At 44.4% G+C, this 26,728-nt stretch overlaps 2 protein-coding genes across 4 annotated transcripts in view; both read left to right on the forward strand.

Moving 5' to 3' along the window:
- Window positions 1-1,822, forward strand: part of clptm1l (CLPTM1 like) — a 37,868-nt gene extending 36,046 nt beyond the window's left edge. The window contains exon 17 of the mRNA XM_085989163.1: window positions 506-1,822. Within this exon, the coding sequence (XP_085845289.1) occupies window positions 506-593 (88 nt within the window). The 3' untranslated portion in view covers window positions 594-1,822. The remainder of the gene's footprint in view (window positions 1-505) is intronic.
- Window positions 1,823-9,562: 7,740 nt separating this feature from the next.
- Window positions 9,563-26,728, forward strand: part of tert (telomerase reverse transcriptase) — a 119,140-nt gene continuing 101,974 nt past the window's right edge. For all 3 annotated transcript variants that reach the window (XM_085989164.1, XM_085989167.1, XM_085989165.1), the window contains exons 1-3: window positions 9,563-9,833; window positions 11,737-14,101; window positions 15,268-15,463. In XM_085989164.1, coding sequence (XP_085845290.1) covers window positions 9,576-9,833; window positions 11,737-14,101; window positions 15,268-15,463 — 2,819 coding nt within the window. In that variant the 5' untranslated portion in view covers window positions 9,563-9,575. The remainder of the gene's footprint in view (window positions 9,834-11,736; window positions 14,102-15,267; window positions 15,464-26,728) is intronic.

Genomic DNA, 26,728 nt, shown 5'->3' on the forward strand with positions numbered 1-26,728 from the left:
TTGTATCGGCAGAAATTTCATTAGAAAGATGAGGGAATGCATAAAGTTGAATTCAGCCCAAGCTAACGGTTTTCTTTCTGCTGACTAGAAGAGTCTCAACTGAAATGGGTTTGAGCATTCTCAACTCTTTTCCTACAAAACCTATTTGGCACTAAATCGGCTGTTTCCCTTGAGCCACAAAAGTGGCTGATACAAGAGGTGGAAATGCCGCTCTGTCCCTGCAGGTTTTTTTTAAGGCGTGTTATTGGAGAATCAGACAGGCAGTACATGACTTGGGAATGCTGACACTACAAACAAAAAGTGGAAGAATGTTTCATTCCTTAGTACTGTACCACTGCTCACCGTGATGAGCATATAATATTTTTAAATGGAGTAAGAAAGGGACTAAGTTGACTCGAGGACTTTCTTTTGTGAATACATTGCTGTATTTTAAATGGTATACCAGATATAGTTACTTTTTTTTCTTTCTCAATTCTGAAATTCAATGTTGTTTTTCTCATTGCAGGCTTTACCCAGTGGATAAAACCAGAATAAATGAGTTTGGTGAATCATATGATGAAAAAGAGACTGTGGGAAAACTGCATAAAGAGTGATTTCAGACTGGACTTTCTCTGCAACCAGCCACTGTTCAGCTGGTAGCCACCTTTTTAGAGCTCTGCTGTCTGCAGCACAGCCACTTCATCATTGATCTTTTCCTGCTTGTGACTGCAGTATGAATATATTTGCAGCAGTGCCAACCTTTTTGGATTTATAATTCTGGGTCCTAGCTCATGAGGGTTAAACAGTATTACTCTTACAAAGAAGATAGAGATTGTAAACTTATAATGTTGCTGTTTATCAGCGCGGTTCAAATGTGTAACAATGTCATTTGTTTCGAGGGTCCATTTAACTGGATGAAAGCCTTTGGGATGTTAACTGATCGGAATGGTAGATACAGTCGGTCAAGGTCAATGCTACAACTTCATTAAGGACTGGAGTATTTAGGCGTCCTCGCACAGTACTCTTCCTGGCTTGCTTTTAGTTTACTGATCTGCAAACATTATTTTTTGAGTGGACATTACAACATTTACATTACAACATTTACAATGTGAATGGCTTATAGTGACTTTAATAAGTGTCATCGTTTTTGTGTGACTGGTTATTACAGGAGCTATAGTTCTGCATTCCATTTATTGTATTTGTAAACTGATTTGGCCAAATGAATGATTGCTAACTCGGATTAGTTGCAACTGTTTCACAGTGTAGTGATTTTTTTTTTTTTTAATTTTCAAATCAGACTTGACCACATCATTGATTTGTAGAAGGTACAATAAATATTTTTCAAGTTAAATCTTTAAAAAGTAAAGGGACAATAATTTGCTTGAATTTATTGGGCTGGATTTTCGAACATTGAAATCAAATCTATACAACACACCCTTTACTTTTTTTCAGCAGTATCACTTTAATTTGTTTTTTAAAACATTCTAGCCAAATAAGATAAAGTGGAGATAACAGGAAAAAATGGTGTCTCCTGCCAAAATGTAATATTTAACGTAAGATTTTAAATTGGCTCTTTAGAACTTCTGATTTATTTTTGACCGAGGGGTGGTCATTTCGGGCTGATGAAAGTAAACATTGTCTCTAAGTTCAAAATGGCTCTATATGTCTGTTGATTTAATACTTGACATTGCTGGATAATCTGCTCGGCTCAAGGTAGTGCTTTGTCTAGGTTTTTCTATTGGCAAAATTTGCTTTGATTTGCTGAACAAATGTAATGATCTCTCAATTGAATATGCATTCCTTTTTTGTGATTGGTTATAAAGTTATTTTTTAATAATACTCACCAATGGTGTGTTCTGCAGTTTTTATGTAGCCGTGGTGAAGGTTGGTACATCTTTTTCCAAATTTAAAGCTCATTGGTGCTAAATTTTAAAATCTTTGCAGTGATGGCCATCCTTTTGTAAGGAGCAAGTCCCAGAGCTTAAATACTGAATGCTGCTAGGTAACCTTTTTTAGTGAGAGCACATATACACTCTCATGCTCTGGATGGTAATTTTTTATTAATTAAAATTGCACCGTTACAACCCCTCAACCAAGCTGGCATCACTGCTTCCAGATCAGCTGGAGTGACGGATATAATCTGCTCACTCTCATGGCTGTTGCTGTGCTGTGACGTTGGACTTGCTAATTTAGTTGATAGTAGAATTAAAATAGGGTGGTCCTAGTACCAGCTAAAATATCACTCTTCATGGAGGTGGCTTCAAATGGGTAATGGCAGTGCTGCGCGGTACACAACGCTTTACATAGCGATGAATCCAGGTTGTGGTGCAAATAGTGTATGCAAATGAGTCTTCCGAATCAGGCCAACGCCAGAACTGTTGACTACACTGATCTGATACAAAACTGCGGGCACTACGAAACTAAGAGGTGGAAACAAAAATTGCACTCGAGACCTGTGCGATCAATAAGTTGCTATTTGTTACCTGACTTATTTTTCTATGGAAGTACATTTACTTAAAGGTACATGCATATGCACGCACATTGTGACGCCACACAACTGTTTAAAGTGACTTGTTTTTCTTTCCCATCTACAAAATTGTTAGGTAACTGTCCAAAGCTACAGTTGTGAACAAATCCAATCTGGGACTGGATCCATCAAGGACATAGCCCAATTTTGAGCTCAGTATGGTTTTTCCCCATACACCATTCCTGATTTGGGCCTATGTATTAAAATACAGAGAAGTGCTTGATGCCTCAGCCTGATACCGGGGCTGAGATTTTCAACTTGTGTGTGGAATTGCAGCTGTGATCCTGTGTTACCATTTTTTTACCAATCATGGGGGCACGGTGGCATAGTGGTTAGCACTGTTGCCTCACAGCACCAGGGACCCGGGCTCAAATCCGGCCTCGGGCGACTGTCTGTGTGGAGTTTGCACATTCTCCCTGTGTCTGCGTGGGTTTCCTCCGGGTGCTCCGGTTTCCTCCCACAGTTCAAAGATGTGCGGGTTAGGTTGATTTGGCTATGATAAATTGACCCTTTAGTGTTAGGGGATTAAATACGTGGGGTTACGGGGGTAGGGTGGGATATGTGTCGGTGCAGGCTCGATGGGCCGAAATGGCCTCTATCTGCACTGTGGGGGGATTCTGTGATTTCTGTGATGTGTGGACAGGTTAATGGAATGTGCAGATGGGTGACTGATGCAATTTAAGGAGATGGAATATGATGTGATGCATTTTTGGAGGAAGAGCAGGCAGTGGGAACATAAACTCAATGGAAAAATGCTGAAGGGTGCGGAGGAATAGAGACCTAAGGGTTCAAATACATAAGTCCATGAAAGTGCAGGTAGATAGTAAAGCCACAAAAAAGGTCAATGGCATTGTGTTTTCTAAATAGGGGCACAGATTACAAGAGCAAAGATAAGTTTGTAAATGGCAATGTTTAGGCCACAGTTATAGTGTGTGCAATTTTGGGTGCTCCATCTGTTGATGAACAAATTGGGGACAATGTGCATCTAATATGGGCTTGGAGGGGAAGCTAAAACATTGTTTAAGAAAGAACTTGCATTTATACAGTGCTTTTTACATTTTCAGGCCACTCAAGTGCTTCACATCCAATGAAGTATTTTTGAAATGTAGTCATTTTGTTGTAATATAGGAAACGTGGCAGCCAATTTGCACACAGTAAGGTCCCACAAACAGCAATGAAACAAATGACCAGATAGGCTGTTTTTAGTGATGTTGGTTGAAGGATAAATATTGGCCAGGACACCAGGGAGAGCTCCCCTGCTCTTCGAACAGCCCCATGGGATGTTTTACATCCACCTGAGATGGGGTTTCAGTTTAATGTCTCATTGAAGGACAGTAGCTCAGACAGTGCAGCACTTCTAAATAAAAAATAATACAGTTGTATAATTTTCTTTACTGTGGCATTATTTTAAAGTAAGTAATTATGCATTTCAGCCAAGAAACAATGTAAAAACAAGGCAGCAAAATACTATTATTCTGGTTACTGTATTGCAAGAAAGACATTCAAGCATTGTAAAAGGTTCAGCAAAGGACAACAAAATCATCATAAAATTAGAGCTAAGTCATTTAGGAGTGAAATCAGGAAGTATTTTTTCAACACACAAGGCTGTGGACCTCTGGAACTCTTTCTCCTCCCCCCCCCCCCCCCCCCCCCCCCAAAGGCTGTGGATGATGGGGTTAATTGAAATCTTCAAGAGTGACATTGATGGATTTTTCAGGTAAGGGTATCCAGAGCAAAGGCAGGTAAATGGAGTTGAGGTACAGATCAGCTATGATCCAAGTTGAATCGTGAAACAGCCTCAAGGGGCTAAATAGCTTACTCCTGTTCCTATGATAACTGATAACTCCACTACCTAACTCCAGCTATCAGGACAGGTGGTAGAAACTGGAAACATTTAGACAGGAGCAGGATTAGGGATGATATTGAAGCATTCAACATTTTTAACTATAGATGAGAACTCACGAAGGGAAGGGAATGTGAATAATGGGTCTTTAATAAATACCTAAGAAAAGGATGTGAGGGTCATTAGAAATAGATGTGGTCACTGATGGATGTTTGGAGAACAATAAACAGTACTAGTGCAAGCATGGGGAGTAGTTGCATCAGGTAACACGATGACGTATCAGCTGAATGTACGTGCTCACCAACAGCACTCAGAACACGCTTACATATTAATCCCACACTTAAGTGATGTAGAGTTTTTACAGCACAGAAAGAGGCCCTTCGGCCCATCGTGTCTGCGCCGCCCATCCATCCCTGTCCAGTCTAATCCCATTTTCCAGCATTTGGTCCATAGCCTTGTATGCAATGGCATTTCAAGTGCTCATCCAAATGCTTCTTGAATGTTGTGAGGGTTCCTGCCTCCACCACCCTTTCAGGCAGTGAGTTCCACATTCCAACCACCCTCTGGGTGAAAAAGTTCCTCCTCAAATCCCCTCTAAATCTCCTGCCCCTTACCCTGAATCTATGCCCCCTTGTTATTGACCCCCCCCCCCCCACTAAGGGGAAAAGTTCCTCTTTATCTACCCTATCTATGCCCCTCATTATTTTGTACACCTCAATCAGGTCCCCCCTCCGCCTTCTCTGCTCCAAGGAAAACAACTCCAGCCTGTCCAGCCTCTCTTCATAGCTGAGGCGCTCCATCCCAGGTAACATCCTGGTGAATCTTCTCTGCACCCTCTCCAAAGCAATCACATCCTTCCTATAGTGAGGCGACCAGAACTGCACACAGTACTCCAGCTGTGGCCTCACCAGCGTTTTGTACAGCTCCATCATAACCTCCCTGCTCTTATATTCTATGCCTCGGCTAATGAAGGCAAGTATCCCATATGCCTTTTTAACCACCTTATCTACCTGCTCCGCTGCCTTCAGGGATCTATGTACATGTACACCAAGGTCCCTCTGACCCTCTGTACTTCCTAGGGTCCTACCACTCATTGTGTATTCCCTTGCCTTATTTGTCTGTCCAAAATGCATCACCTCGCACTTTTCAGGGTTAAATTCCATTTGCCACTTTTCCGCCCATCTGACCAACCCGTTTATATCGTCCTGTAGCCGGAGGCTTTCCTCCTCGCAATTTACCACCCCACCAATTTTCGTGTCATCTGCGAACTTACTGATCATACCTTTTACATTCTCATCCAAATCATTTATGTAGATCACAAACAATAAGGGACCCAGCACCGATCCCTGAGGTACCCCACTGGACACAGGCTTCCAGTCACAAAAGCAACCTTCGACCATCACCCTCTGCCTCCTGCCACTCAGCCAGTTTAGGATCCAACACGCCAAGGCACCCTGGATCCCATGGGCTCTTACCTTCTTGACCAGTCTCCTATGCGGGACTTTCTCAAAAGCTTTACTGAAGTCCATGTAAACCACATCCACAGCATTTCCCTCATCCACCCCACTAGTCACCCCCTCGAAAAATTCGATCAGATTTGTTAGACATGATTTACCCTTGACAAAGCCATGCTGACTATCCCCGATTAATCCTTGCCTCTCCAAGTGGAGATTAATTTTGTCCCTCAGAATTTTTTCCAATAATTTCCCCACCACAGATGTTAGACTCACTGGCCTGTAATTCCCTGGTTTATCCCTGCTACCCTTCTTGAATAATGGTACTACGTTAGCTGTTCTCCAGTCCTCTGGTACATCCCCTGTGGCCAGAGAGGTTCTGAAAATTAGTGTCAGAGCCCCTGCAATCTCCTCCCTTGCCTCCCACAGCAGCCTGGGATACATCTCGTCCGGGCCTGGGGATTTATCCACTTTTTGGCCCGCTAAAAGCGCTAGCACCTCCTCCCTCTCGATGCTAATATGTTCGAGTATGTCACAGTCCCCTTGCCCGATTTCTATGTCTGCATCGTCTTTCTCCATAGTGAACACAGATGCAAAAAATTAATTTAAAACCCCGCCTACATCCTCTGGCTCTACACACCGATTGCCACTTTGGTCCCTAATGGGCCCTACCCTTTCCCTGGTTATCCTCTTGCCCTTAATATACTTATAAAACATCTTAGGATTTTCCTTTATTTTGCTCGCCAGTGTTATTTCATGGCCCCCTCCTCGCCCTCCTAATTTCTTTTTTAAGTATGCCCCTGCACTTTTTATACTCCTCTAGGGCTTCTTCTGTCTTTAGTCTTTTGTAACTGCCAAAAGCCCCCCTTTTATTTCTAATGCATTTTTGTATATCCCTTGTCATCCAAGGTTCCCTTTGCTTGTTGGTCCCACCCTTGACCTTTACAGGAACATGTTGGCGTTGTACTCTCTCTCTATTTCCCTTCTGAAAGTCTCCCACTGTTTTGATGTGGATTTTCCTATAAGCAGCTGCTCCCAGTCCACTTTGGCCAGATCCTGCCTTATCATATTAAAATCGGCCTTCCCCCAATTTAGAACCCTTATTTCCGGGCCGTCTTTGTCTTTTTCCATGACCACCTTAAATCTCACCGAATTATGGTCACTGTCGCCAAAATGCTCTCCTACTGACACTTCCACCACTTGCCCGGCTACATTCCCCAGAATTAGGTCCAGTATCGCCCCCTCTCTTGTAGGACTTTCTACATGTTGGCTCAAAAAGCTCTCCTGGATGCACTTTAAGAATTCTGCACCCTCTAAGCCTTTCACACTCTGACTGTCCCAATTTATATTGGGGAAGTTGAAATCCCCCACTATTATTACCCTATTATTTTCGCACTTCTCTGAGATTTGCCTACATATCTGTTCCTCTATCTCCCCCTGACTGTTTGGGGGCCTATAGTACCTCCCAGCAAAGTGCTTGCCCCCTTTTTGTTTTTAAGTTCTACCCATATGGCCTCATTAGAGGAACCCGCTAATATATCATCCCTCCTTACAGCAGTAATTGACTCCTTAATTAATATTGCAACACCCCCTCCCCTTTTACACCCCCCTCTGTCTCGCCTGAAGATTCTATACCCTGGAATATTGAGCTGCCAGTCCTGACCCTCCCTCAACCATGTCTCTGTGATAGCAACAATATCGTACTCCCATGTGTTCAACAACAACTTCAGTTCATCCACCTTATTTGCAAGACTCCTTGCATTAAAATAAATGCCTTCCAGCCCTGCCATATTCTCTTTTGCCTTCACATATTTGCTCTGCCTTCCCAGCTGACTTGTTTTTCCCTCTGTATTTGGCCGTAAATCACCCCCTACTATAGCTCCACTCTGTACCCCAACCCCCTGCCAAGTTAGTTTAAACCCTCCCCAGCAGTGCTAGCAAACCTCCCCGCAAGGATATTGGTTCCCCCCTGGTTCAGGTGTAAACCGTCCGACTTGTACAAGTCCCACCTTTCCCAGAAGCAGACCCAGTGATCCAGGAAACTAAAGCCCTCCCCCCTGCACCATCCCTTTAGCCACGCATTTATCTGTTCTATCTTCCTATTCCTATACTTACTAGCACGTGGCACCGGGAGTAATCCAGAGATTACAACCTTTGAGGTCCTGCTCCTTAATCCTTCACCTAGCTCCATAGGTTAGTCCTATAGATGGGGACCTCAGGAGGGGGCCCAGAAGGATCACTACTAAGCCCCTCTGGCTGAAGGTGGTTGCAAATGCTTCAGCCTTGTCTTTTGCACTCATGTGTTGGGCTCCACTATGGTTGAGGATGGGGATTTTCATGGAGCTTCCTCCTTCAGTTAGTTGCTTTATTGTCCACCACCATTTACACCTGGATGTGGCAGGGCTGCAGAGCTAAGCTCTGGCTATAGCATGCTGTTTCACATTCACGTAGTCGTGTTGTAGCTTCACCAAGTTGGCACTGCATTTTCAGGTACGCCTGGTGTTACTCCCAGCATACTGTTCCACATTCCTCATTGAACCAGGGGTAGTCGTCTAGCCTGAAGGTGATTAGCGTGGCCGGGCCACGTGGTTAGCGATTTGTAGTGGTATGCTGCTGATGGCCCACTGTGCCTCATGGAAGCCTCATTTTGTGTTGCTAGTTCTGAACCACTTTGTAATGGAAATTTGCATTCTATGCCCTTGCTACTGTTCATGTTTAACATGGAGTACTGATTAATCAGCAGGAGGTTTCCTTGCTCATGTTTGACAGACCATGAGACTTCATGGGGTCTGGAGTCAATGTCGAGGACTCCCAGTGTCATTCTTTCTCTTCCCCCCCCCCCCCCCCCCCCCTATAAACTGTAGACCACTGAGGCCCCACCACTGTTGAGTCTGTCCTGCCCAGGGGACAGGACATACCCAGGGATGGTGATGGTAGAGTCTGGGACTTTGGCTGATGAGCATGATTCTGTGAGAATGATTGATTGTCAGACTGTTGCTTGACTAGTCTGTGGGACAGCTCTCCCACCTTCACACCAGTCACCCGTCAACCAAATCCACTCTGCAACCCAACTTGTAAGTAAACTTACCATTTATTTCAAGAATATTGAGCAGATTACACACCTGCATTACATCTTACATTTGACAATGTCCTTCCTGTATTGCATATTCTCACTGTAAAACTTAAACAACTGACGAGAGAAGCAGAGTCTGTCGAAAGGCCATTGACCTGAAACGTTAACTCTGTTTCTCTCTCCACAGATGCTGCCTGCCTTGCTGAGTATTTCCAGCATTTTTGTTTTTTTAATTTCAGATTTCCAACATCCGCTGTATTTTGCCTTTGTATGTAGGGGTGGGGAGGAGACTGGTTTCGTGTACAAAGACCAGTTATAGAAACATAAAAGATAGGAGTAGGCCATTCGGCCCCTCGAGCCTGCTCCGCTATTCAATGAGATCATGGCTGATCATCCAAATTCAGTACCCTGTCCCTGCCTTCTCTCCATATCCCTTGCTCCCTTTAGCCTTAAGAAATATATCCAACTCCTTCTTGAATATATTTAATGAATTGGCCTCTACATGGGGCAGAATGGCCAGTTTCTGTGTTGTAGATGCAAAGTATTGAGAGTTTGGCAGGAGGCAATGAAAGTAGAGCGTTTGATTGACAGGAGGGAGCGAGGGGCGGGGCTGATGATGTCACAATGAGGGGCATTCCATTCCCGGAGCGCGCGCGGCGGATTGCCAGTGAGACGTACAATGACTGGCCCGGGGTTGCTATGAGACGGACAATGACTGACAGCGGATTGCCAGTGAGACGGACAATGACTGACAGCGGGTTGTACGAGCTGCTCGGCTCCGTCTATCCCCGTGTGCGCTCCCTGCAGCAGTTTATTGCACAGATCGACGGTGCTGCATTGCCGCCAGCCCTGCTCGAGCCGTGCGACCCCGACGCCTACAAGCGCTTTATCTCCCATCTTATCGTCTGTGTCCCCGGGGATGCAAAGGGGCTGTGCCGGCCGCTCACATTTCAGCAGGTATGGGGGAAGCGTGTCACGGCTCGTCTCAACCCACCAGCAAATGCAATGCAGGCTGCGGTCTGGAGCAGTGTGCGAAAAATGAACGTGTGGCGCCTTCTACAGATCCAAGTGGCATTGCTTTCTCTATCGCGGGAAAGTTTATCGTGTTGCTTGGTTAACCTCTTTATTTGCAGAGCAGAAATATGTTAGTGAACAAAAGTTTATTTCCCAGCGCAAACTCTCAATCCAGGCAAAACTGTTCTCTGAATGAACGGCCTGACTTTTGCCATTTCTTATGGCATGCAATAATTTCCTGACACCCTCTCTGAAACAGTTAATAATAGCCCCCCCCTTTCCAAATCAATGATAATCACAATTTTGCTGAATTATTGGCTAGAATTTGCTGGAGTGGGGCATCTTGTGGCGTGCCCTGTGAGTTGGATTTTTTTTCCTTGTTCCCCCCCCCCCCCTCAGCTCAAATTTTTGCTTTGCAAGTTGCTGGAAGCGCAAGCTGATAATGGTGCGGCGCGGTCAACAAGGTATAGAAACATAGAAGATAGGAGCAGGAGTAGGCCATTCGGCCCTTCGAGCCTGCTCTGCCATTCAATGAGATCATGGCTGATCATCCATCTGGGACCTTGGTGAAAACCAGGACCAACAGTCTATATCCTTAACCAATTAAATCATAGAATGAGCACAGAAGGAAGCCATTCGGCCCACCGTGCCTGTGCCGGCTCTTTGAAAGAGTTATCCAATTAATCCCACTACCCTGCCCTTTCCCCATGGCCCTGCAATTTTTTCCTTTTAAAGTATTTATCCAATTGCCTTTTGAAAGTTGTTATTGAATCTCCTTCCACCACCCTTTCAGGAAGTGCATTTCAGATCATCAAAACTCGTTGCTTAAAAAAATGTTTCCACATGTTGCCTCTGGTCCGTTTGCCAATTACCTTAAATCTGTGTCCTCTGGTTACCGACCCTTCTGCCACTGGAAACAGTTTCTCCTTATTTACTCTATCAAAACTCTTCAAGGTTTTGAACAACTCTGTCAAATCTCCCCTTAACCTTCTTTGCTCTAAGGAGAACACCCCAGTTTCTCCTCGTAACTGAAGTCTTTCATCTCTGGTACCATTCTAGGAAATCTCCTCTGCACCCTCGCCAAGGTCTTGACATCCTTCCTAAAGTGTGGTGCCCAGAATTGGACACAATACTCCAGCTGGGTTCCAGCCAGTGTTTTATAAAAGTTTATCTCGCGTTGTCGATAAGTTGAGTATTTTCTAGTTATAATTTAAGGCCCGTAAAGCAAGTGGAATCTATGGCATCAGAATGTCACGTCATATCAGCAAAAAGGTGCCCAGTGCATATTAACTTAATAATTAATGACGTGAAAACCGTCTTGGTGCCATGTTTATAGGTGAGAATGATGGAATTTCCTGCATTTATACTACTGATTCCTTTAAAAAAAATAGATATGCTGTTACATATCATGGGGAAAAACCTTTTGGATAGTACTAAATGACAAAAGTGGGCACAGTCCTCGGCACCTTGGATCTGTATTGGACATTGGCTGTGCTGCTTCTGACTCGCAGTGATGCTCGCTGTGGTGTACCAGTTCACCAGCAGAATTTGGCCTAACCTCGCCACTGGAGAATCGGGGAACACAACCTTCTAACTTGGGGCGTTCAGGGCCAAATGCGCCGTTCCAGCAAAATCTGGCCCCTTATCTCCGCTGCTGAAGTGGGAGCTAGACGCTAGTCTGCTTGATACCTCTCGCTTGTTCTTATTTATACATAACGCAAAACAAGAATTTCCATAATGCTTGGGATAGTTGCCGGCCCTTGGTGAAAGCCGTGTGAATATACTGGAGGTCCCCCATGGTTTAGAACCGCAGAATAACCAATTATTTTTTTCAATTTCTTTTCAGCTATCTACGCAGAGCGATGTGGTTTTGCGAGTAATTCAGAGGATTTGTGACAAAGGGAAAAGAAATGTGCTAAGCTTTGGTTACGCCTGTGTAAATGAAACAAGCTTCATGCGTGTCAGATCTGCCCCCAACATATGTAGTTACCAACCAAATCCCACTACGACTACTATCAAGAACAGCATGCTATGGAAAACGCTGCTGAGCAGAATTGGTGATGATATCATGACGTATTTATTGGAGCACTGCTCCCTCTTTATGCTGGTCCCACCAAGCTGTTGCTTCCAGATATGTGGAATTCCCGTCTATAGCCTCCTTACAGGTGGCACCAGGCTCCCCTCTACCTGGCTCAGGCAGAAGCCAGCCCAATATCGGTGCAATGTTTTACTAAAGTGTGTTCAGAAGAAAGTCAGATTTTATAAAGGGTTCCTGTCAAAGAGCAGGAAATGGAAGGGAAGATTATCAGGAGATCCGGTTGCGAATGAAACACAAGCTACTGAGTCCAGCAGGTGGAAACGTCGACAAACCCCAAGTGTTCCTGAATGCAAATCTGCAAAGAGGGCTAGACTTGACGTTGATGTTGGCAGGTGGACATCACAGGATGTCGTCACCACAGAAGTAAAGTCACTAAAAAGGTTTCTGAACGATGATAAAGTAGAGTCTCCTGCAAAGAGGTTAAAGGGAAGCCAACAGTCAGCATTGGCGGAAGGTATAGCCCTCCATCCAACAGCAAGTGACCTATTGCATGTGGAAAATACTTCAAATGAGTCTCCTGAGATAGCTGAGACATCTGGTATTGCAATTGATCAACCAAATAAAGGAGTCTTCGAATGGAAAGGAAAAGGTAGTAACATTGATGAATGCGAGCCGAAATATCCCAAATTCAGTGCACAAGTGAGCACAGTGGAGGAAAGTAGCCAGGAGCCAGAGACTGGAGCCAAAGCACCTGAGCTGACTGAAGGAAGAGGAATTAAAAGCAATAGGAGTGGACGCTTCATGCCTAGCGAAGAGATTATTTCTTCAGGTAAAGACGTTTACTCCTCTGTAGTTGAAGGAGAAGATTCCGAATACACAGGGCTGCAGGCTAAAAATACAGCGACAGATTATGAACTTGGTAAGAGCTGTGATAATTCTACTGTTGCAGAATCTGGAGAACAGAAAAAATGTAAGGAAATAGACCGAGCCAGAAGCAGAAAGTCTAATCAAGTTGGCAGATGCACAGATAGAACTACAAGCAATATACATCGTGCTAAATCCACCACTGGAAAGAACACCTATTGGAATGAGGCAAAGATAAATGGACAGTGCCGTGGAATGGTTGGTGTGTTGGCAAAACCTGTATTTGCTGGGGCATCGCTGCATACTTCTACAGATGCTGCAGCAGTGAAGAATAGAAGAACACGGAGTGCAATTTCTATTGAAAGAGGGAATATATTGTACTCTAGTAATAACAGGGAATGTTTGCCAAACACGTTTATACTAAATCACTTGCAGGACTTCAGCACAGGTGGTCAAAGACTTGTAGAAGCTATCTTCTTGAACAACAATACATTTGGGAAGAAACAAACACAAGTACAGCCTAGTAACTACTGGAGAAAGAAGAGGTTTCCAAAGCGCTACTGGCAGATGAGAAATATTTTCTCTAGACTGCTGAGGAATCATAAACGTTGCCCATATCTGCAACTGTTGACGAGAAATTGCCTTGTTAACACCCAGAAAGGAAGTAAGAGCTTTAGTGCTTCGAATACTGTGGGAAACGCTGAGCCAAGGAATGAGTCTGATTCTTTCTCCATCATGAAGGTGGTTTGCAGGCCTTTCAGCATTAATGAGGCAGGATTGAAAATTAATCGCCCCATTGGTGCAACCGTTCACCTAATTGAAAAGCAGGAGCAGCTATTGACCAGGAACTTAAAGGATCATATTTCAGTGAGGACGAGCCTTCTTGGCCGTAGTTCTACAATTGAAAGCCCCTCAGAGGAGCAGACAGATTCTTGGAGATCTTCAGCATGTCCTGGCGAGCGTTCTCAGCTGAGTTATCTACCTGAAGGTCCAGCAATGAAACGTCAAGCAAATGACGAGAGCAGCATGTCTAGAGACTGCGACCATAGCGAAGAGGCATCTGGCTCGGACACAGACTTGCTGCAGTTGCTTAAACAGCACAGCAGTCCACTTCAGGTCCACCGATTTGTGAGGGAGTGTCTGCTCCGAGTTGTATCAGATGAGCTGTGGGGCTCCAACCACAATAAATGCAGGTTCCTGAAGAACGTGAAGAAGTTTATTTCCTTGGGGAAGTTTGAGAAATTCTCTTGCAGTGAGCTAATGTGGAAAATGAGAGTGAATGATTGTACATGGCTTCAACTCACCAAAGGTAATCCATTAATTGTCTTTATAATGTCACTGGAACTAACCTGCTTTATTTATCTGGACTAATATGTTTCAGACGTGGCGAGGGCTTTATGTGTGGGAGCTGCTGCACTCCTTTTCTTAAAACAGTGGTGTTGGCTGTTATTAAAAAGTTCGTAGAGTTATGGGGAATATTCAGATCCAGTTTGATATCTATAGTCTACTGTTACTGAGCATCTAGAGCAATCGAAATTAATCCCACTGCTCCGTGCTGGTCCTGTAGCCCTGCATCTTCCTCTGTTGTAGCATATCCCGGCATTCAGATTATTTAAGTTGATTTCAGTTCCAGCTCTTTTAACACACACTAAGGATCTATTCCATATTTAGTTTGTGAATCTTTTCCCTTCTGTTTTGGAGATAGGTGCTCTCGTACCATGTATCATGCTTGAAGTATTAGCAGGCTCCCACACTTCTGAAACTGTTGTTTTGTAGCATAATGCGAAAAGACACTTAAGACTTGATGTTTTTCGACCTCTCGTCCACCCCATCGCTCCTGTCAGCCAGTGGCTCAGTGGGTAGCACACTCGCCTCTGAGTCAGAAGGTTGTGGGTTCAAGTCCCACTCCAGGGACTTGAGCATATAAAGCTAGGCTGACACTCCTACTGCAGTGCTGAGGGAGTGCTGCACTGTCGGAGGTGCCGTCTTTCGGGTGAGACGTTAAACTCTGCCCCCGTCTGCTCTCTCAGGTGGACGTAAAAGATCCCATGGCACTATTTCGAAGAAGAGCAGGGGTGTTATCCCTGGTGTCCTGGCCAATATTTATCCCTCAACCAACATGACAAAAAAAAACAGATTATCTGGTCATTATCACATTGCTGTTTGTGGGAGCTTGCTGTGTGCAAATTGGCTGCCGCGTTTCCCACATTACAACAGTGACTCCACTTCAAAAGTACTTCATTGGCTGTAAAGCGCTTTGAGACGTCCGGTGGTCGTGAAAGGCGCTATATAAATGCAAATCTTTCTTTTTATCCTCCTTTTGGAAAAGACCCTCAACTCCACCACGTTTGCATGCTCTTGACTTGCAGCCTGACAATGCATGGTATTGTGGATGTAAGTCTAGCTCCTATTGCCCATTGCACATGTTTATCCTGACTGCTTTCTAAATATACTGGAATGTTTTTTATCTCCCAGGTCAGCACTTTGTTCCTGCATCAGAACACCAGTTACGTGAAGAAATCCTGTTTAAGTTCCTCTTTTGGTTAATGGACACTTACGTGGTACATCTGCTCAAGTCCTTCTTCTACGTTACGGAGACAACATTCATGAAAAACATGCTCTTCTACTACAGAAAACGTGTCTGGAATGAGGTGCAGACGATTGGTGTTCGGTAAGGGTCAGCGCTTCGATCACGACAGCTTGAGTTAATCTGGCTGCCTTTCAACCCTCCACAGTTTAAGAGCCTCTCTCTATCAGGGATCCTCTGTTAGCTGTGAGGATGAGACTTGTTTAGGTTGAAGTCTTCTCTGTGCCTGGTCTAAATGCCTTTCTGCGATAGGCCAGCAGAAGATGTGATTCATGCTGCATTGCAGAATTATTTTAATTTGTGGATACAATGGACCAAGACCCAGGCAGTATAAAGTATTCACATTTGCAAACATTTTACAAAATCAAGTCCCCAGTAAGACTACAGATTAGAGGAATCCCCCCCCCCCCCCCCCCCCCAGAGTATTACAGGAAACTCTCGATTTACCGGCACCTAAATAACCGGAAATCTCTGTTAACCGGCAAAATTCAGGAGTAGGTTCAGGTAAGTTTTACTTCATATTAGTGGCCGTTCCTGGATCTGTGGCTGTGTAACAGGGTTCCTGCACTTGTTGCTAAGCAACAGGGACGCTTGGTCTGTGGACGGAGTTCCTGCACCTGTTGCTAAGCAACAGGGAAGCCTGGATTTGTTGCTGTGTACGGAGTTCTCGAACCTTTTAACTATACCTCTCTGTAATCCGGACTTTTGATAAACCGGCACCACGCCGGTCCCGTCGGTGCCGGATAAAAAAGAGTTTCCTGTACATAGAACCATAGATGTTTACAGCACAGACGGAGGCTGTTTGATGCATCACCTGTGGTGCTAGAGCAATCCAAAACTAGTCCTACCGCCCCACTCTCTTCCCATAATCTTGTATTTCCCTCTGCTTCAAATATCTATCAAAATTTTCCCTTAAAAGATGCAGTGGTCTCTGCTGCAACCAATTCCTGTAGCAAAGCAAGCTCTGCGCCACTAACTCACTGCGTAAAGAAATTTCTCCTGACGTCTCTCCTCACTCTCTTAGTGACAAATTTAAATTGTTGATCATTGATTCTCAGCCAGATGAAATATTCTTTCCCTATTCACTCTCTTAAACCCCAACATATCAAAAAGCTCTATTAAATCTCATTTTTGTCTTCTCGGCTCCGGTGGAAATGGTCGCAGTGTCTCAAGTCTCCCCTCATAATTGTAGTTTCTCATCCCTGGCATCATTCTGGTGAATCTATTCTGTACGCTCTCTCATGGCTGTAATGTCTTTTCTATATTGGGATGCCCGTAACTGCACACAGTACTCCAACTGTGGCCTAGCCAGTGTTTTGTACAAATTCATAATTACTTCTTGACTCTTGCACTCATTGCCTCTATTTACAAGACCCAAAATGCTATTGGCCTTTTTTCTCACTTCATCTACCTGCACTTGCAGGGAATTATGTACTTGAGCCCATAGAACTCTCTGTTTATCCACATCTTTCAGTGCCTTGCCATTAAGTGTATATTCCCATTCCTTGTTTTCCTCTCCCAAAATGTATTACTTTGCACTTACTGTACCTGGTCTAAATGCCTTTCTGCGATAGGCCAGCAGAAGATGTGATTCATGCTGCATTGCAGAATTATTTTTAATTTGTGCATACAATGGACCAAGACCCAGGCAGTATAAAGTATTCGCATTTGCAAACATTTTACAAAAGGGTATTGAATTTGGATGATCAGTCATGATCTCATTAAATGGCGGAGCAGGCTCGAGGGGCCGAATGGCCTACTCCTGCTCCTACCTTCTATGTTTCTATGTTGTCCACATTAAATTGCATCTTCCCCTATCTGCGCCATTCTCCTAGCTTGTCTATGTCTTTCTGAAGTCTTTTACAGTCTTCCTCACTGTGTGCCAAACCCCCTACTTTGTAATCATCAAATTCAAAGATTGTGTTCCATATACCCAGGTCATTTCAAATAAATCTGTTCAATTTATCAACACGGTTAGCATTTAACCAATCCACGCTGCCGGTCTTTGATTAACCCATGCCTTTCTAAATGCTCACTGATTCTAAGAGTTTCCCCACAACTGACCTTGGACTCAGTGGTCTATAGTTACCTGGTTTATAGAATCATAGAATAGTATAGCACAGAAGGAGGCCATTCAGCCCAGCAAGTCTGCGCCGGCTCTCCCTTCTTGAACAAGGATGTTTAATTAGCTACTCTCCAGTCCCACATCACAATTTGCCTATTTCAAAAACATTGACAAATTTGGCCAGAGTCTTTGCATTCTCCTCTCTTACTTCTTTCAACAGCTTGGGGTGCATGTCATTAGGACGCAGTGACTTATTCACCTTGGGTCCCAGTAATCTTTTCAGAACCAATTCCTATTCCACCATTATAGAAAAATAGGAGCAGGAGTAGGCCATTCAGCCCTTCGAGCCTGCTCCGCCATTCAACACGATCATGGCTGATCTTCTATCTCAATACCATATTCCCCCTCTCTCCCCATACCCCTTGATGCCCTTTGTATCTAGAAATCTATCTATCTCCTTCTTAAATATATACAGTGACTCGGTCTCCACAGCCTTCTGTGGTAGAGAATTCCACAGGTTCACCACCCTCTGAGTGAAGACATTTCTCCTCATCTCAGTCCTAAATGTCCTACCCCGTATCCTGAGACTGTGACTCCTCGTTCTAGACCCCCCAGCCAGGGGAAACATCCTCCCTGCATCCAGTCTGTCTAGCCCTGTCAGAATTTTATATGCTTCAATGAGATCCCCTCTCATTCTTCTAAACTCTAGTGAATACAGGCCTAGTTGACCCAATCTCTCCTCATACGACAGTCCTGCCATCCCAGGAATCAGTCTGGTGAACCTTCGCTGCACTCCCTCTATGGCAAGTATATCCTTTCTTAGGTAAGGAGACCAAAACTGCACACAGTACTCCAGGTGTGGTCTCACCAAGGCCCTGTATAACTGTAGTAAGACATCCTTGCTCCTGTACTCAAATCCTCTTGCAATGAAGGCCAACATACCATTTGCCTTCCTAACTGCATGTTTGCTTTCAGTGACTGGTGTACAAGGACACCCAGGTCCCTTTGTACATCAACATTTCCCAATCTAGCACCATTTAAATAATACTCTACCTTTCTGTTTTTCTTACCGAAGTGGATAACTTCACATTTATCCACGTTATACTGCATCTGCCATGTATTTGCCCACTCACTCAACTTGTCTAAATTGCATTGAAGCCTCTTTGCATCCTCCTCACAACTCACAATCCCACCTAGTTATCTATAACAATTTTTCCACATCGTCTAGTATATGTACGTATGTATGTACATCTATGTTCTATCGTCATAAATACTAATGCAAAATATTTATTTAACATCTTCACCACATCTTCATCCGCGATAATTAGATTCCTTTCTTCTTCCCCGAGTGGTCCTATCCTGTAACTATTCTTTTACTTGTAATATTCTTATAAAATCCCATAATAGTTCTTTTAATTGGTAGTTTATTTTCATATTCCCTTTTAGCCTTTCTAATCTCTCTAATACACATTTCATATTCCTTTATTATTTATTCACCCTCATTTTATTATATGCCCCCCTTTTCAGTTTACTTAGTTTTAATCTATTTATCCATGGCACTATATACTTAGAAACCACCCCTTTCACGCTATAGGAATATATTTATTTTATACTCTGTGCCTGTCATATTTGAAGATCTGTCGACTTGTTTGCTAACTATTCCGTTCAGATAATTTGGGTCATATCCCCTCTTACCTCATTGAACTTTGCCTTTTTCCAGCCCAGCACACTTATCTTTGACTCTTCATTATCCTTTCCTATTCTTGTACTGAACCTAACCATGTTGTGGCCACTTGTTGTCCTACTGTCACATCGATTATTTGCCCCACTTCATTCCCCAGAACTAAATGAAGCCTTGCTTCTTTCCTCATTGGACTAGAAAATACATGGATCTAGGGAGCAGTCCGCTATGCAATCTAAAAAGCATTCTCGACTTTAACCACATGCATTACTTTGTTCCAGTCTGTTTTAGGATAGTTAAAATCACTATTTATTTTCCAGATGTATTTCATTTATTTTTTGATACCCCTTGCCCCTCCTACAACAGTGTTTTTATCTCTCACTACCTTATTTTTTTTTATTCGTTCATGGGATGTGGGCGTCGCTGGCAAGGCCAGCATTTATTGCCCATCCCTAATTGCCCTTGAGAAGGTGGTGGTGAGCCGCCTTCTTGAATTGCAGCAGTCCGTGTGGTGAAGGTACTCCCACAGTGCTGTTAGGGAGTGATTTCCATGCTTTTGACCCAGCCACGATGAAGGAACGGCGATATACTTCCAAGTCAGGATGGTGTGTGACTTGGAGGGGAACTTGGAGGTGATGGTGTTCCCATGCGCCTGCTGCCCTTGTCCTTCTAGGTGGAAGAGGCCGTGGGTTTGGGAGGTGCTGCCGAAGAAGCCTTGGCGAGTCTTATAGTCTGTTTTTTCCTTTTTTTAATCTGAAAATATTTTCTCACTGTATTTATTTCAGCTAAGCCTTCTGCTTCTATTCCAATAGCTTTATTAATCCACATATCCCACAAAAAGGCAGGCATAGCTAGGACCCATATGGATTCCCAAAGCAACACCTTTAATTTGGAGGAAGTGAGTGGAGTCAAAGGAGAAGTTGTTCAATGTGAGAACAAGTTCAGCCAGGTGGAGGAGGGTGGTGGTGGATGGGGCCTGGTTGGGCCTCTGTTCAAGGAAGAAGCGGAGTGCCCGCAGGCCGTCCTGGTGAGGGATAGAGATGTAGAGGGATTAACTTTTCCCATTACCATCTCCTTTTGCCTTACACCATCATAGAGTTATACAGCACAGAAAGAGGCCCATCGTGTCCGCGCCGGCCATCAAGCCCTGTCTATTCTAATCCCATTTTCCAGCACTTGGTCCGTAGCCTTGTATGCTATGGTGTTTCAAGTGCTCATCTAAATGCTTCTTGAATGTTGTGAGGGTTCCTGCCTCTACCACCCTTTCAGGCAGTGAGTTCCAGATTCCAACCACCCTCTGGGTGAAAAAGTTTTTCCTCAAATCCCCTCTAAACCTCCTGCCCCTTACCTTGAATCTATGCCCCCTGGTTATTGACCCCTCTACTAAGGGGAAACATTTCTTTCTATCTACCCTATCTATGCCCCTCAATTTTGTACACCTCAATCAGGTCCCCCCTCAGCCTTCTCTGCTCCAAGGAAAACAACCCCAGCCTGTCCAGTCTCTCTTCATAGCTGAAGCACTCCAGCCCAGGTAACATCCTGGTGAATCTCCTCTGCACCCTCTCCAATGCAATCACATCCTTCCTATAGTGTGGCGACCAGAACTGCACACAGTATTCCAGCTGTGGCCTAACTAGCGTTTTGTACAGCTCCATCATAACCTCCCTGCTCTTATATTCTATGTCTCGGCTAATGAAGGCAAGTATCCCATATGCCTTTTTAACCACCTTATCTACCTGTCCTGCTGCCTTCAGGGATCTATGTATATGCACACCAAGGTCCCTCTGATCCTCTGTCCTTCCTAGGGTCCTACCATTCATTGTGTATTCCCTTGCCTTGTTAGTCCTCCCAAAATGCATCACCTCATACTTTTCTGGGTTAAATTCCATTTGCCACTGTTCTGCCCATCTGACCAACCCGTCTATATCGTCCTGTAGCCTGAGACTTCCCTCCTCACTATTTACCACTCCACCAATTTTCATGTCATCTGTGAACTTACTGATCATACCTCCTACATTCATATCTAAATCATTAATGTACACTACAAACAGCAAGGGACCCAGCACCGATCCCTGCGGTACACCACTGGACACAGGCCTCCAGTCATAAAAACAACCTTCGACCATCGCCCTCTGCCTCCTGCCACTAAGCCAATTTTGGATCCAATGTGCCAAATTGCCCTGGATCCCACTTTGTCAAAAGCCTTACTGAAGTCCATGTAGACTACATCAACTGCACTACCCTCATCCACACACCTAGTCACCACCTCGAAAAATTCAATCAAATTGGTCAGACATGATCTCCCCCTGACAAAGCCATGCTGACTATCCTTGATTAATCCTTGCCTCTCCAAATCATCCCTTTTGTCATGTAATCACTCCTGCTTTGCATCCTATCACAGACCTTCCCTTTTCTTCTTTCCTCCACTCCCCCATTTCCCTGCCCCTGCACTTGCTTAAAATCTGTTGCATCTCTAACTTTTTCCAGTTCTGACAAAGGGCCATTGACCTGAAACGTTAACTCTCTTTCTCTCTCCACAGACGCTGACTGACCTGCTGAGCATTTTCTGGTTTTATTTCAGATTTCCAGCATCCGCAGTATTTTGCTTTTGCATCGCTAATTAATAATGGTCACAGCTGCAAAAGCGATTATACCATTGACTATAGAATCTCCCACTACTATCTTCGTCTATTCTTGTAGTCTACCTGCATCTCACCCCCTTGAGTAGTCCCTTGCTCTACAGAGCCATAACCTTGCTCAGAACCACCATTCTCTGAGTTGCTGTCAGTGTTCATTGAGTATGTCTTGGACAGTTGCATAATAAGGTTTCCCTGTTCCTGTGAGTCCCGTGAGTCTGCTGTCCCTGTAGATGGTCACCCACTCTTTCTACATTCCCCCTGTGTCTAGTACCTGCCTCTTGGGTGACCGCATTGTAGAGAGTACAATCCAGAGACCCCTCATCCTCTGTGATGCTGTGGGCTGGGGACCGTTGTTGCTTGAGCTCCCCTGCCCAGAGACTCATTTTTCTGACACTCGCCAAATTGCTGCCACTATGAATTCCCAATGTCCCACATACCGCACTCCCATCAATTAACTCCCATAGTTAGTCCCACAGTGAACTCCTTTCAAATATAAGAAGTCACACAACACCAGGTTATAGTCCAACAGCTTTATTTGAAATCACAAGCTTTCGGAGCACTGCTCCTTCGTCAGGTGAAGTGGAGAAATGCATAAAGACACAGCTTATATAGTCAGAGATTCTGGTGTTGTGTGACTTCTTACATTTGTCCACCCCAGTCCAACTCCGGCATCTCCACACCATCCTTTCAAATAGCGAGGCTAAGAATGGAATTGAAGGTTATAAGGATATGCACAGACAAACTTTGTAGAAAACTGCAAGTTCCTATAATGATGAGAACATGGAAATGTTATCTTTGTAATGCAGCCATTTGATGTTGAATAATAGATTGCAACATTGGGCTGATATCCTGGAGGTTACCTTGGATTCATGCAGAATTTCATAGAGCCCTGTTCCAAAACGTTCCCGTAGCCAATCGCCTCCTTCAGGAGATTAAGGAATTGGCTAAAGGCCATAATTAGTTAAATTGTACATTGCATATTGAAGGACCATCCGAATCATAATGGGCAATTTTTAAAATGTTTAGATACATTCCTTTAAGGCAAAAAGGGGTTGGATTAAAAGTTAGAGTTCATTGCTAAAGAGAGTTTAAAACAAACTGGAACTTAAAAGGGAGTCATATAAAACTAGAGTTAACAACACTAAAGAAAATCAAGAGGAATACACAGCAGTTAGTGGGGTAATGAAAAGGGAAATTAGAAAGGTAACATGAAAATGGCTGGCAGATAATATAAAAGGAAATAGTAAAGACCTTTCTAAGTATATTGAAACTGAAAGAATGATTAAAGATGGTAGTGGGGAAAGCTTTTAGAAACAACGATCAGGGACAAAGTCACTTGGACAAGTGTAGATTAATTAAGGAAAGCTAGCACGGACTTGTTGAAGGCAAATCGTGCTTAACCAACTTGATTGAGGTTCTTGATGAGGTAACAGAGAGGATTGATGAGGGCAATGCGGTTGACGTGGTGTACATGGATTTCCAAAAGGCGTTCGACAAAGTGCCACATAATAGCTAGCAACGTTGAAGCCTGTGGAATAAAAGAGACAGTGGCAGCATGGATACAAAATTGTCTAAGTGACAGGAAACAGAGAGTAGCGGTGAACGGTTGTTTTTCGGACTGGAGGAAGGTATACAATGGTGTTCCCCAGGGGTCGGTTCTAGGACCACTGCTTTTCTTGATATATATTAATGACTTGGATGTGGGTGTACAGGGCACAATTTCAAAATTTGCAGATGACACAAAACTTGGAAGTGTAGTGAACAGTGAGGAGGACAGTGATAGACTTCAAGAGGACATAGACAGGCGGGTGAAATGGGCAGACACGTGGCAGATTAAATTTAACGCAGAAAAGTGCGAAGTGATACATTTTGGTAGAAAGAATGAGGAGAGGAAATATAAACTAAAGGGTACAATCCTAAAGGGGGTGCATGAACAGAGAAACCCAGGGGTATATGTGCACAAATCGTTGAATGTGGCAGGGCAGGTTGAGAAAGCGGTTAAAAAAGCTTACGGGATCCTGGGCTTCATGAATAGAGGTATAGAGTACAAGAGCGTGGAAATTATGATGAACCTTTATAAAACACTAGTTCGGCCTCAACTGGAGTATTGTGTCCAATTCTGGGCACCGCACTTTAGGAAAGATGTGATGGCCTTAGAGAGGGTGCAGAAAAGATTTACGAGAATGATTCCAGGGATGAGGGACTTCAGTTACGTTGAACGACTGGAGAAGCTGGGGTTGTTCTTAGAGCAGAGAAGATTGAGAGGAGATTTGATAGAGGTGTTCAAAATCATGAGGGTTCTGGACAGAGTAGATAGAGAGAAACTGTTCCCATTGGCGGAAGGGTTGAGAACCAGAGGACACAGACTTAAGGTGATTGGTAAAAGAACCAAAGGCGACATAAGAAAAAACTTCTTTACTCAGTGAGTGAGTTAGGACCTGGAATGCACTGCCTGAGAGGGCGGTGGAGACAGACTCAATCACGGCTTTCAAAAGGGAGTTGGATAAATACCTGAAAGAAAAAAAATTGCAGGGCTACGGGGAAAGGGCAGGAGAGTGGGACTAGCTGAAGTGCTCTTGCAGAGAGCCGGCACGAGCTCGACGGGCCGAATGGCCTCCTTCCGTGCTGTAACCATTCTATGATTCTATGATTGCTGAGGGCTGAAGAAGGCAGTCTGATTGTGAAGGATGAAGATACGAGAGAGATATTAAATATTGTATGTCAGTATTTACAAATGATGGCGAAAGTAAAACAGTAGGTGTACCAGAGGAGAATGTGGAAAAATTGTTCGGGATAACTGCGGAAAAGGAATTGGTCCTGAAAAACAAATAGGGCCTAAGGTGGTTAAGTCACTCAGCACTGATGGGATGTACTCTAGGTTGTTGAAAGAAATCAGAGAGGAGATTGCAGAGGGAGACTAGAGGACAGTCACTGTCAGCGTTCTGCTAAGCTGCGCTGTCTGAAGGATCTGTACAGCCCAGGATCGGCTTTTCAAATGGGAGATTTCACGTGGGCCGGGCAACCCGTTAAAGGGACCGTGTGTGCACCCAAAAAAAAATGAGGGGGTACATTGGTAACACTTCTGTTCATGAAGGGGCCGAGGGTATTGTAACTATAGACCAGTTAGTTTAACGGTAGTTTGGGGCAAACTCTTATAATCTATAACTGGAGATCAATTTAATGAGCAGTTCGAGATGCTGACGATCATTAAGGATAGCCAGCAGAAATGTGTTAAAAGGCAAATGTTTGGTAAATTTAACGGAGCTTTTTTGAGAAGTGACTGGATAGCTAAGGAGACTGCAGTAGCTGTAGTGTATATGGATTTCCAGAAGGTCTGTATTGAGATGTTTCACAAGAGGCTTGTTAGAAAAATTCAGGCCTATTCTAGAAATAGAAATCTTGGCAGCATGGATAGAAAATTGGTTAATGCAAAGGAAATAAAGGCTTGGCGTTGATCATTATTGCACAGATTAGAGAAGGGTTGGATGTGGCGTACCCCTGGGGTCAGTGCCGTGTCCACTCCTGTTGTGTATATAGATGATTCAGACTTGAGTATAGTGAACATAAAAAGAACAAGAAAGACTTGCATTTATGTAGCGCCTTTCACGGCCACCGGCCATCCCAAAGTGCTTTACAGCCAATATTTTTTGAAGTGTAGTCACTGTTGTAATGTAGGAAATGCGGCAGCCAATTTGTGCACAGCAAGCTCCCACAAACAGCGATGACCAGATAATCTGTGTTTTGTGATGCTGATTGAGGGATTAATATTGGCCAGGACACCGGGGAGAACTCCCCTGCTCTTCTTCGCAATAGTGCCATGGGATCTTTTACATCCACTTAAGAGAGTAGACTGGGCCTCGGTTTAACGTCTCATCCGAAAGACGGCACCTCCGACAGTGCAGCGCTCCCTCAGCACGCCCTCTGGAGTGTCAGCCTAGATTTTTGTGCTCAAGTCTCTGGAGTGGGACTTGAACCCACAACCTTCTGACTCCGAGGCGAGGGTGCTACCCACTGAGCCACAGCTGACACTCGTGACACTGAAATTTGCTGACAAGACAAGTAGGGGAATTGCCGTATGGTAAGGACTGTAAAAGATTTCCTTGGGGCATAGCAAGTTAATGGAATGGGTAAATCAGTGGTAGATGCAATTTAATACAGAGAATCGTGAGCTGCTGCATTTTGAAGCTAAAGTGAAGAAGTGGAGTGTATCCTAAGTGGAAAGATGTTGAAGGATGTGGAGAAACTGAGGAACCTAGAGGATCAAACACACAGGCCTAGAAATTCAGTTGGTTGCGCCAGCCGCTAGCGCCTTAAGAGGGCGCGAAGTGGGGCGCTAAGCGGCTAGCGACCGGGCGCGGCGCGATCTGCGCCTCTCGCGAAATTCAGTAACGATTTAGCGGCGGCGCAAAACCTTTGCGCACGCAGATCCTGACATCATTTCATGGTGCAACGCCCCTTGTGCGCCCCGAACCGGAAATTCAGTGGCGCCGGCCTATTGTGCGTCTGGTGCCCCCAGCGACTGGTAAAGGGGAACGGTTCCCAGTTGCTGCGGGGCGCGGGGGGCGCTAGTTAAAGGGGACTCCTCCTGCATTATAAATGTCAGCCATTTTGCTCCTCTCCTTCTTTGTGAGACACTGATATTTGGAGAGAGACAAAGGGAGAGAGCTTTCTGGTTTGAATCAACACTCGCTCAGGTACTTCTGGCTTCAGGCCAGAGCTTTGCACTTGTAATTAACTTTCAGTGCCATAGCATTAATTCGATACATCTAATGGGGGCTGTAATGGGTGCAAACGTTGGCTTACTGCATTGCTTTCAGAGGGCTCAGAGACGCCGTGACAGAGTGCCAGTCATGGCCAGATGGAGAAGGGCCAACAGGCGTCGGCACAGGAGGCCTTACCCACCCAGGGTATACCGCCAGCAGTTCTCATATCTGAACATGTCTGAGGAGCAGTGTGTTCGGAGG

This window comes from Somniosus microcephalus, chromosome 5, assembly GCF_052327205.1.
Source record: "Somniosus microcephalus isolate GS21.2 chromosome 5, FLI_Smic_1.0, whole genome shotgun sequence".
Taxonomy (NCBI): domain Eukaryota; kingdom Metazoa; phylum Chordata; class Chondrichthyes; order Squaliformes; family Somniosidae; genus Somniosus; species Somniosus microcephalus.